At 42.2% G+C, this 12,880-nt stretch overlaps 1 protein-coding gene across 16 annotated transcripts in view; it reads left to right on the plus strand.

Annotated features, from left to right (window-relative positions):
* Positions 1-12,880, plus strand: part of AGFG1 (ArfGAP with FG repeats 1) — a 76,950-nt gene that overhangs the window by 36,683 nt on the left and 27,387 nt on the right. For all 16 annotated transcript variants that reach the window (XR_008446183.1, XM_054039662.1, XM_054039661.1 and 13 more), the window contains exons 3-5: positions 2,331-2,446; positions 5,437-5,599; positions 7,838-7,994. Coding sequence is in view for 15 of the 16 variants with exons in the window: in XM_054039662.1 (XP_053895637.1) it covers positions 2,331-2,446; positions 5,437-5,599; positions 7,838-7,994 (436 nt within the window). In the remaining variant the exon portion in view is untranslated. The remainder of the gene's footprint in view (positions 1-2,330; positions 2,447-5,436; positions 5,600-7,837; positions 7,995-12,880) is intronic.

Raw genomic sequence — 12,880 nt, forward strand, 5'->3', positions numbered from 1 at the left:
GAGGGTTGTGTGGACATCAGCAGTAATTACTGCAGAGGCTGTAAGTTGACATAATCTAGATTTATTTAAGATTGTAGTTAGATATACCAACTGATGATTTATTCAAATGTGGCTTGAGACAATATTGGAATTCAATTAATACACAAAAACAGCATTTTAAAATTGTTTGTTAGCTCAATAAAACTGCCATAAAATGTGCTGAATGCATAAGAAAATTTAGCAAAACATGTTTTCCATTTAAGCCAACATGTATTTATGTGGTTAATGAATAGAATAAGTAATACTGGCAAAATAATAGTTTTGCTGATACAAGCTCAGTCCACACAAGGAGTACTTTGCTGGTAGGATATACTGGCATAGCTATAGGGACAAATTTGTAATGCTGGTGTAGACCTGGCATGTGCTTGCCCTGCCTTCTTGGAACTCCACATGAAGGGAACCCCTAGCAAGGGATTTCTGGGATGGTTTCTGTTTTCTTTAAACCACCTGAGTGACACAAAGAGCAGAGAATCTCCTCCTAAGTACTTATGGTGCCCCCTTGACCTTCCTGAAGTATCTTCCAAACTCAGACTGAAAAGGTTGGATGCCACTGACCTGAATCAGTCCTACCACGGATGATCATACTTAAAGCCAAATTAATACATTCCATCAGACTTTCAAACTGGCACTCAGCTATGATTCAGGAAGCAGTGCTTATGATTCAGAAAGTGGAACACGTCCCTCTGAATCTATCAGGCCAGTGCACTGTGCTGTCAGATAGTGTCTTCCAGAAGAGATTTGTGGCCATTAAAGATTCTAGTCACACTTTTTGTAAGAATATTTACTCCTTTGTCTTAGCTGAATTCCAGCTTTAGTAATCTCTTTCTTCCCACCTGTATTTCCTGGGCAGTTTTAATTAAATAAGTTATCCATTTCTTGTACCATTATCAAAGAGTTGCCACCTTTCACTTCATTGGCTTTACTTCAATAATGGATGAAGTGACCTTTATGTACTTTTTTAGGTTATATAACTCTCAAATTTGTAAAGACCTTTGAGTTTTTTTGGAGTGCAAATTACTATATATGTATGCGCGTTTGTGTAGTTGAGAATGAGTGCTTAGAGGTAAAGCACTAAGTTTGACAATCCTTTTTTAACCTTGTGATTAAAATAGAATGTGGTCCCAGGAATAATCTGTCATTGCATCATTGTACTCAGAATTTATCTGATAATGTGAGATTTTGTTGAAAATATGTAATACGTGGCAGTAGAAATACATATTTTCACTAACTTATTTGTGTATATTTTTTAAAGATTTGACTTTTTAAATATACTTTAGAAACTTTGAGATGGGGAATGAACTTGCTCTTTGTCACTGGGGGACTCTTAAATTGTTGGCAGAAGGATATGCTCTAACCCTGTTTGAGGAACTGTGTGTGGTTTTTAAAAAAAAACAAAAAAAAAAAAAAAAACCTTTAATCAAGCAAGATAACTTGCATCTCTGCCCTCATCCTTGCTGGGTTACTTTTCTATTAGTTCCTCTTTTACTGAGTACTAAGTAATTAATGCTAAGTATTCGGCAAATGATTGTTTTTTGCTGAGTTATAAAAACTACTGGCAATAAAGGCTGAGGGAGTCTTCATTCTCTCCTTGACTTTATTTATTTGTACCATTGAAGGGACAGGACCAGTTTGAGACACTTCTGTTTACATGTGAAATCCTTGGTGTTTTTAAACACTGTATGTTAATTTTCTAGGAAACCTTACTGTTCTATAAGCTCCTCATATATTAGACAGGAATTTGTTTTGTTCAGCCAAAAACAAAGCACTGTATATTGGTAAATTTTAAAAGCTCAGAAGGACTCTTAAAAACTAATACATACAAATATAATTAATAAGTTGGGGATCTTCCAAACTTTACAGCTCACTGTATAAGCTGAACAGAGAAGCAGGACTGAATCTTGTCTGTGGTTTGAATGTCTAGACTTCGAGGAGGAGTATTTCTAAAGACAAAAATGGCAGTTAGGTGTGTTACACCATTGGGAGTACTTTCAAAATCATGTACTTCCTGTATGTGCCTGTTAAATAAGAGACTAGGATTTCTGTTTGCCTTGCTGAGATCGATGGCCTTGCAACATCTAAACAGTGCACTGTACACTCACACTTGGCTGAAATATCAATTAGTGTAAGACAAGTCCTTTGCAAATAAATATAGTAAGAATGGATATTCAAAAATTTATGCATTCTATCTATGGTTGTAAACTTAGAGTGAAAATATAAATTTGAACTTGAAAGTTATTTAATACTGATTTCTCTCTTTTCCCTCTCCTCCCCCATTATTACCTCAAAATAAGGTGTGTAAACAGATTTGGCTAGGATTATTTGATGATCGATCATCAGCAATTCCAGACTTCAGGGATCCACAGAAAGTAAAGGAGTTTCTACAGGAAAAATATGAAAAGAAAAGATGGTAAGCTAACACTTTCAGTTAGTTTTGATAGAAAACTAATTAATTTTGTTTTTTTTTTTTTTTTTTTTTTCTGTAACCAGAAATCCCTTTTGGGTTTACTGTAAATTGCTGACTAAAAGTCTTTCATTGTGATTAAAAATGAGTGTTACTTTGTTGCTGAAAAGAACTTGATGACTTCTCAATTTTTAAAGAAGGCACTATACCTTATGGAAGACTTTGGGCTTGTCTTTATGTACAGCACTGTAGCGGCACAGCTGCTGCACTTTAGTGATGATGCTACTATGCCGACAGGAGAGCTTCTCCTGTTGGCGTAGTTAATCCACCTTCGCAAGAGGCGGGAGCTATGTCAATGGGAGAACCTCTCCCGATGACATAGCACTGTCTACGCCAGCGGTGAGGTTGGCGTACCTACTTTGCCCAGCAACAGAGTTGTACTGATATAGGTCTGTAGTGTAGACCTGGGCATTGTAAAGCACTAAACATTACATCTGCATAGTCTGAACATTGCTAAACCTAGATATTCATTTAAAATGTTATGAAGAAGACCTGGACATTTGTTAGTAGATGCACCACATATGTTAGTGTGACATTCCCCAGGGACTGCTGTGTCCCCTTAGTTCTCCAGCTTAGGATGCCTTTTACACTACTTTGCTAGTGAACAGCAAACCCTTCCAGGGTCTGCTCACTCTCATCACCAGCATGCAAAATCACTCCCAGCTGAGTACATGAATCTATGCACAGTCATCCACGAAGCACATATAAGGCAACACCCACATATCCCTCAGGCCCAGCCTTTTCTTCTACTGTTCAGTAGCCCCACTGGACAGTACAAGCTCATAATTAATCTGTCATTCCAGCTGTGGGTAATAAATATGCACCAGTCCTGTTGACCTGAGTAGAGATTCCCCAAACACTTCAATCAAACACACTGGCTTAGATAAAATAATAAAAGAAGGTTTTATTAACTGCAGAAAGGTAGAGTTTAAGTTTTTATAATTAGTATGGCATAGACGTTAGAATTGATTACAAAAGAAATAAAAAGATAAAATTGCAAGGTAATTCCTACGTTTTACCAAGCTAAATAAAATTTGAAGCAAACATTCTTACCACACCAGATGCTGCAGGCAATCATTAGTTCACAGGCTAGGTTTCCTTTCAGCCTGGGACCACTCATTAGTTTGGTGTTCTTTAGGTGTTCATTGATGTTATGAGCAGGGAGGTGGCTAGAGCCATTTTGCACCCCGCTCCCTTCCTTCCCGCCCGTTCTTATACCCCAACCCTTGTGTGCTGGAAAAATCCTTGCTGGGTCATGTGGGCAGGCAGTTCCATGATGTACATGAACTTCAAACTGTCTTTTCAGATAAGTTGTAAATTTCCTGTTTACAACCCCCCAGCAGGTAATGGCTCTTTAGCACTTTTCTGGCATGCTAGTGTGTCTGTGTCTGTCTGAGGAATTGGCTTATTCTGGGTACCAGAATTGCGACACATTCCAGTAACAATCATACAGCAAAATCTCATAATTTCACATGCAGTGTAACACACATTTCAACAGGATAATAAGAATCAGCAGATTGAGTTTACAAGTGATACCTCACAAAGCATACTTTGTACAAAATATATAACCATATAAAAGTGGAGAACATGGGATACAGGGTGTCAGTTATTTTTCCATGGCCTTCTTCCTAAAGGTCTGCACTTGGATCCCAACTGCCTTAGCAGCTGCTGAGGCTCCACAAGACTGTTGCACTCTGCAGGTGGGGAAGTTGTTTTCTGTTCACAAGGGCAGCTTCTGCTGTTTCCCTCAGAGTGGCTTTTAGATCGGGCAGAATAGAAGTTTTTGTGTTCTGCTCGTATGCTAACAGCTTTACTATGTTTGCTTGTCTGGGGGGTGGGCTGTTTTTCTTTTTCCTCTTGTATATGTGGCAGACCTTGTCAGAAAATATTGGACTTATTACATAAACGGTTGTTTACTGAATAGGGTGTAAGAGCTATTACAGCTCATTTAAGTGGAGAAGTTATCAGACTATTTTCTTTAAAAGTTCTGTATGTTCCGCTTAACGGGGCAATCATAATTCATCTCGAACAAGGAAACTGTAACTGCTTATGGTGACATCAGTAACCGTATAGGACTTACAGTCCCTTACTGGGATGGAACTACAGTGATGGTAGAAATATTTATTTGGGTTTTGTAAAAATATTGATGCTCTGTAAAGTGAATATTTAATAAAACTCATATTGAGTTACCAATAGTTAAAGAAATGTTTAAAATTCAGACTTTAATAGATTGTACAACAATGGTTCAAACCCTGGTAATTGGTTGAGATTAGGGACTGTTAACATCACTTTTGAGTTGAAATAGATGTGATTTTTAATATGCTAAACATGCCCTAATTTTTTCAAACTTTTTTTTTTTCATTTGTGGACCCCTAAAAAATTTCAAATGGAGGTGCAGACCATTTGGAAATTCAACCTGTGGTCCTCAGGCCCCTGCCATAGATGTCTTAGACTGAAAACTGACTGAACAGAACTCAACTATAAATGTTGCATGTGCTCGGCACAGCATTTAACGAAGTGTGAGAGAGGGTGCTAAACTGTGGGCTTCTGTGGTAACAACACTTCTGGGTTTTGACCTGTAGGTCGGAGGCATTCACCTACTTTTGATTGATCAAAGGAATGCCTTTTATGGGATCTGAAACTTTATTTTTATAGTCACCTTTTGTGGACCCCTTAGACAGTCTGTGCGGACCACAGGTTGAAAACGACTGCTATAAAACATTGGAAAACTGGAGTCTCAAGCTTTTGAGATATGGGACACTAAAATTGTGACTGGACTATCAGACCAGAAGTACTATTTGACATAGGTCCAGAGCTTAAAATAGCAGATTTCAGACCTCAGAGCAATAACTTTTGATCCCTGTGCTACCATTATAATGGATGTTGGAACAAAACTGATGTTAAATATTAAATAATTTTACTCTTATTCAACTTAGGTATGTTCCTCCAGAACAAGCTAAGGTTGTGGCATCAGTCCATGCATCTATATCAGGGTCCTCTGCTAGTAGTACAAGCAGCACACCTGAGGTGAAACCGCTTAAATCTCTCTTGGGAGAATCTGCACCAGCACTGCACTTAAATAAAGGCACACCTAGCCAAGTGAGTGAGTAATGGCTAAGAGTTCAGTGACATGGGATTATGTTACAGTATTTAAAAGGAGAATGGGCATTTTGTGAATTGAACAAGATTTTACAAAATACTGAAAATTGTGGCATTCGTGGGTTACTGCTGTTACAATAAAACTGTCCTTAATAGCTTTCATGCTCTGTTGCTTTTATGGAATGCGAATAGGGGACTGACAGTAAAATCTAGAAACTGAGTTCTGTGGTGGTTTGACTTTGAATGCTTCAGACTAAAAATGCTAGCCTCTTCCCTGTGTAATAATGATTAATAGACCGGCATTTTTGGGGCTATTTAATAAAACTAAGATGTTTTTGTTTTGTAACAGGCTTTTGGCTAAACATCTTGTGTACCCACAACATACAGTAAAAGCTGTTTTATCCGGACCCAACCAGAAAGCTCTATAAACAGCATTTCTGATCTTCATTGAAATTCTGGTTTATAGTCCAGTTGACGCAGGACTGGCAAGGGGTTGGGGCGTGGGAGAGAGGGCTTGATCGTAGACCGCTTACCTCGGGTGGCTCCCTGCAAATGGTGACCTGTCCCGGCTGCTCCTAGGCAGAGATGCGGCAGGCAGCTTGGTGCACTGCCTCCGCCCACAGGTGTCGCCCCCGCAGCTCCCGTTGGCACGGTTCCCAGCCAATGGAAGCTGCGGAGCCAGCGCTCGGGGCAGGGCAGGGGCAGCGCGCAGCGCTGTCTGCTGCACCTCTGCCTAGGAGCAGCCAGGACACAGCCTCGCTTGCGGGGAGCTGCCTGAGGTGAGCGGTCCACGGATCTGTCACTTGCACCTGCTCCCCAACCCGCTGCCCCGAGCCCCCTCCCACACCCAAACTCCCTCCCAGAGCCTGTGCCCTGCACCTCCTCCTGCACCCCAAACTCCCTCCTGTCATTAACAGGCATTTTTTACTTAATGGCACCCCCCCATTCTCCCAACACACTGGATAAAACCGCTTTTACTATAGTTGGGTTGGGTCGGGCCATCCTCCTCCCTTGCATCCTTGCTGGAATTTAAAAAAATACACCACTGCCTCCTTTGAAGCCCTCTGTTTCAACTGCCATCTTTTTATTAAAGGGAGGCATGGACAGGACTTCTTTCTTAGCCAGTCAGTGTTACTGCTTTTAGAAGTAAAACCATGGTTTTTCAACAACTTGAGATTTGCTGCATCTCTTTGCTCCAATGGCCCAAATTTAAGTTAACTATAAACTAGATTTTACATAAATCGTCTTCCCTGTGGTAGGAGGAAGTATTTTGGTCAGGCCAGTGTACTATAACTTTAACGTCCCTTCCTTAGAAGCAGTTCAGGGAACAGTGAAGCTACCTTAATTAACATATATGTTTCTCTTTATATATAGTCATGAATACTGTGCTGTATGTTACACAAGTGTGTTTTGTTGCATTCTTGTCAAATGACTTTTGGCTCTCTGTCTAGGTTATCCATAATGGTACATGATAGGCTGGAGGGAAAGAATATATATTATTTTTCAAATACATGATGTAATTAGTCTGTATAATGCAAACTCACAAGAGGGGAAAGCTAAGGTTAAATGTTTGTTTAGAATTTCCTGACTCTTGAGTTTTTAATCATGCAGCCTTAATGTTCTGTTGAGGAATTCTGCAAGAAACTTAACTTTCTTTTTCTTCCAGGGGGGGGGGGGGGGGGAGGGAAAAATGGGGATTCAGTGAGAAGGAGGAGCTTCAGTCTACATGGCTCTGCTGGGCTTCAAAAATAATTGCAAATACTATATACAAGCTCCTTAATCTAGAGCCATTGGTTTAGATACCTCTGATTTTTGTGTTTTACATGCATCTTAGTCTCTGCAAGTCTGCTGTTTAACTTCTAAGGTGCACTTAAGCAGGGCTACCTGAAGACTCACACTAAGCCCATGGGGCCTGAGGGGGAATATGATCTTGCACACCTTAGGGAGGGTAGGAGGAGGAGGTTGAGGAAAGATTCTCCTTTGTACAAAAACTTAAACTAGAAGCTCTAGAGTAAATTATCAAATTTTAACGAGTTCATTGCTTGTTTTACATAATTGTGGTCTGAATTCTAAAGTTATGAAACTTGATATGGCTTGCTAACAATGCTCCATGGCAAAAAAAAACCGTTCAAAATTAGTACCAGAAGTAGTTCTTTCAGTCTGTCCTTTAGCTTTTTGTAAAGCTTGGTTAAACATTGGCTTTCCTGTTTGTTTAGCTAATTAAAATGTTGTTTGTAGTCCCCTGTTATCGTTAGGTCTCAAGGACAACAGCAGCAGGAAAAGAAACAATTTGACCTCCTCAGTGACCTTGGCTCAGATATCTTTGCTGCTCCTGCTCCTCAGTCAACTGCTACAGCAAATTTTGCTAACTTTGCACATTTCAACAGTCATACAGGTAAGAGTTCTATGTAGACATTCCCTCCTAATTAAATGTATAGAAACCTGAGGAGTTTTCATTCTTTATGGCTTATAAATATGGGTTATCTTCTGAATTAATAAAAGGAAAATTAATATTTCTGGCCTTGAACATTGTTATATCAGTTGTTAAGATTTAACTTATGGCGAGTTGGAAGTCAAGTTTAATAAAGCAAGTATTATTCTAAAGTTTTAAAACTTACACTGTGCATTTCCTTTGCAAAAACAGTATGGGAAACAGAAGAGAATAGCTATAAAATATAGTGTAGTAGTACTATTTGACATAAATCACATAAATATTGATCTGAAAGATCCTTTATGGAGAGGGAGTGAAAAATAGTGAACAGACAACTGGTGTGGGCATCAGTGAGGGGGAAGAAGCAATGCTGCCTCACTGAGTATGACCGAACCTAACTGTGGTGGGGTGATAGATGGAACCCTATCTTGTCACCGGAGCACCAGGGTACCCAGTACATAAACCGCAAGGGGTACTTTTCAATGGTGCTGCAAGCACTTGTGGATCACAAGGGATGTTTCACAAACATCAATGTGGGCTGGCTGGGAAGGGTTCATGACGCTCGCGTCTTCAGGAACACTACTCTGTTTAAAGGGCTGCAGCAAGGGACTTACTTTCCGGACCAGAAAATAACCGTTAGGGATGTTGAAATGCCAATAGTTATTCTTGGGGACCCAGCTTACCCCTTAATGCCATGGCTCATGAAGCCATACACAGGCAGCCTGGACAGGAGTCTGGAGCTGTTCAACTACAGGCTGAGCAAGTGCAGAATGGTGGTAGAATGTGCATTTGGCTGTTTAAAAAGTCGCTGGCGATCGTTACTGACTTGCTCAGACCTCAGCCAAACCAATATCCCCATTGTTATTTCTGCTTGCTGTGTGCTCCACAATCTCTGTGAAAATAAGGGGGAGACCTTTATGGCGGGGTGGGAGGCTGAGGCAAATCGCCTGGCAGCTGATTATGTGCAGCCAGACACCAGGGCGATTAGAAGAGCACACCAGGAAGCGCTGTGCATCAGAGAAGCTTTGAAAACCAGTTTCATGACTGGCCAGGCTACAGTGTGAAATTTCTGTGTTTCTCCTTCATGAAAACCTGCCCCCTTTATTAACTCATTCTCTGTAAGGAACCCACCCTCTCCCTTCCCCCAGCTTGCTTTCAAAGGAAATAGTCACTATCGTTTAAAAATCATTTATTCTTCATTAATTTTTTATAAAAAGAGGGAGAGAACCTGGGTGGGGTTTGGGAGGAGGATCGGCGGGAAAGAAAAGGCCACTAAAAAAGTTTTAAAAAAATGACAGCCTTTTGCTTGGGCTGTCCACTGGGGTGGAATGGGAGGGTGTACGGAGCCTCCCCTCCTTCCCCCCTGCGTTCTTATACGTCTGGGTGAGGAGGCTATGGAACATGGGGAGGGGGACTATACAGAGGCTGTAGCGGCACTCTGTTATCCTGCTGCCATTCCTGAAGCTCCACCCGACGCCGGAGCATGTCTGTTTGCTCACGCAGCAGTCCCAGCGTTGCATCCTGCCTCCTCTGATCTTCCTGCCGCCACCTCTCATCTCGAGCATCTCTACTTTCCTCACATTGGTCCCTCCTGTCCTCACGTTCACTGGCTTCTTTCCTATACTTTGAAACCCTGTCCTTCCACTCATTCAGATGAGCTCTTTCACTGCGGGTGGATTCCATGATTTCTGCAAACATCTCGTCTCGCGTCTTCTTTTTCCGACGCCTTATCTGAGAGAGCCTTCGGGACGGAGGAGGGAGGCTTGAAAAATTTGCAGCTGCTGGAGGGAGGGGAAAAAAGGAGAGAATTTTTTAAAAGATACATTTTGCAGAACAATGCTTATACTCTTTCACGGTGACCAACACTATTCACATTACATAGCACATGTGATTTCTGTGCAAGGTCGCATTTTGCCTCTTAATATTGAGCGCCTGTGGCTTTGCTGATAGAGATCAGACGCAGGTCCGGGCAACAGAATTCGGCTTGCATGCGGCCATGGTAAGCCATTGTCTTTCGCCTTCTGCGCCCTCCTTTCCCACATACCAAGCAAAGCCTGTTGAGTGCTGCGGTTTTCCTGTTAACCTTCAGCAGAAGAAAACAAACTAACCCTCCCCCCCACCATCCAATTCTCTGGATGATCACTTTATCCCTCCCCCCACCGCGTGGCTGGTATCAGGGAAGATCCCTGCTAGCCAAACATGAAAAGCTCTGGGCCAATTCTCTTTCTCTCCCCCCCCCCCCCCCCCCGCAGGGAAGGATTTCTTTTCAGCCACAGGCAAACAGCCCAGTAGGAATGGCCATCTCTGTCCCCTTAATTAAATTCCCGTATTTCAACCAGGTTACCATGAGCGATATCACTCTCATGAGGATTACACAGCGAGATAAAGAATGGATGTTGCTTGAATGCCAGCAAACACCGGGACCATACGCTGCCAGGCTTTGTCATGCAATGATACCAGATTACTTGCTGCAAGCATGGCGTGGTCAAGTGTCCTACCATGGAGGACGGAATAAGGCTGCACTGCCCAGAAACCTTGTGGCAAGGCTTTTGGAGTATCTCCAGGAGAGCTTCATGGAGATGTCCCTGGAGGATTTCCGCTCAGTCCCCAGACACGTTAACAGACTTTTCCAGTAGCTGTACTGGCCGCGAATGCATCCCAAGTCCTCAGGGCAAAGTAATCATTAAAAAACACTTGTTTTAAAAGCAAGTTTTATATTTTAAAAGGTAAACTCACCTGAGGTCCCTTCCATGGGGTCATGGTCTTGGATACTGGCTTGGGAGGGTACTTCAGTCAGGCTGAGAAAAAGATCCTGCCCGTTGGGGAGAACGGAGTGCTGGGTGCTCTCCGCAAGCTCGTCCTCGTCGTCGTCGTCCTCCTCTTCCCTGTCCGCAGAATCCTCAGGTGTAGCTGATGAGATTACCCCTGCCTCGGAATCCACGGTAGGATGGGGAAGTGGTGGCGGGGGCCCCCCCCCGCATGCAGCTCGGCGTAGAAGCGGCATGTCCGCGGCTCTGACCCGGAGTGACCGTTTGCCTCCTTTGTTTTTGATAGGTTTGTCTGAGCTCCTTGACTTTCACACGGCACTGATCTGAGTCCCTATTGTGGCCTCTCTCCATCATGCCCTTGGAGATTTTTTCAAAAGTTTTGGCATTTCGTCTTTTTGAACGAAGTTCTGCTAGCACTGAATCCTTTCCCCATATAGTGATCAGATCCAGTACCTCCCGTACGGTCCATGCTGGTGCTCTTTTTCGATTATCGGCCTGCATGGTTACCTGTGCTGATGAGCTCTCTATGGTCACCTGTGCTCTCCACGCTGGGCAAACAGGAAATAAAATTCAAATGTTCGCGGGGCTTTTCCTGTCTACCTGGCTAGTGCATCCGAGTTCAGATGGCTGTCCAGAGCGGTCATAATGGTGCACTGTGGGATAGGTCCTGGAGGCCAGTAACATCAAATTGTGGCCACACTAACCCTAATTCGAAATGACCATGTCGATTTTGGCGCTACTCCGCTCGTCGGGGTGGAGTACAGAAATCTATTTTTAAGAGCCCTTTATTTTGAAATAAATGGCTTCATTGTGTGGATGGGTGCAGGGTTAATTCGATTTAACGCTGCTAAACCAGAATTAAAGTCATAGTGTAGACCAGGCCTTTGAAACACATTAAATTGTGAATATCTGGTGGCAAATTTGAGATCAGTAAGCCAGTTTCTGTACAAAGCGAAGTACCTGCTCACCAGGCTTGCAAGCACCATACATTAATAAGGACATTTCATATGCAGTAAACTGTTTTCAGTGATCCAGCTCATAAGTCACATGGCTGAAGCCCTTTTGTTCTATTCCTATCAACGTTCTAGTGCCTTTTTTCCCCCTCATGAACTTGTTCTGATAGACCAGGGTTCTACACTTTGGCTGCAGTACCACCCTGTGAAGCTGGTTCTGAAGTTAGATTCGTCTTTGTGGTCAAAAGGAAAGAGTTGTTGAACTCGCGTACGCATACAATAGCAAGCTCTTAAAAGGTTTATAAAATATAATTGGGAATCATTGCATACAAAATTTAAGATGGACATGAACATCTTATAGTAAAGGGTACATGGGCAGGTGATTGGGTACAAAGATTGTTGCAGTAAAAGATAGAGGCTTTGATGTATATGGGTCAGTAGTTCTTGCTTTAGCTGTGTACTGGTGCTGGTCCATGATGCCTATTTTGGTGATGTGGTAGTGGTTCTGCCTCCTTTACAGCTTCTCCTACAGGAGACTGAAGACTTTTTTTTTTTTTTTCTTTGGAATGTGTAGTCTGGCCCCCTATAGAAACTACTGCTGAGGGGCAGCAAGATTAACCGCCTCTGTTATAAACTGTTCCAGCCACAAGGGAATGGGTGAATTTATTAGCCAGCAGGAAAAAGCTGTTGTAATAAGGTATTTCTGCGTTGGTTGGGTAGAATGTGGAGACAGGAGAGCACTCTGTGGGACGGTTGAGTGCCTGTCGCTGTACTGTTGTAATGCCTGGTAACTGCACAAGAATGCAGCTTCTGATATGCTCCATCTTGTGGAGTTCCTAATGTGCCAAGTAGTATATGGGAACTTGGGCAGAGGGATTACAGAGATGAGTGGGGGAAAAGGAAACTAGTTCAACATATTGGAGATATGAATTGGGGAAGGAAAACAATTTGAGTACAGATTTAATTGAAAAGTTCAGAGTACTACAGTTTTTTCTTCAAGTGATTGCACTTATCCATTCCACTCCTGGTGTTTGTGCACCAGGGCCTGGCAGTTGGAAACTTTTCCCCCTGAGCTTAGTTTAGTAGTTAGTATAGTTAGTAATTTTTTTTACTGAAAAACTGAAAATTT

This window comes from Malaclemys terrapin, chromosome 9 (assembly GCF_027887155.1).
Source record: "Malaclemys terrapin pileata isolate rMalTer1 chromosome 9, rMalTer1.hap1, whole genome shotgun sequence".
NCBI classification, from domain to species: domain Eukaryota; kingdom Metazoa; phylum Chordata; order Testudines; family Emydidae; genus Malaclemys; species Malaclemys terrapin.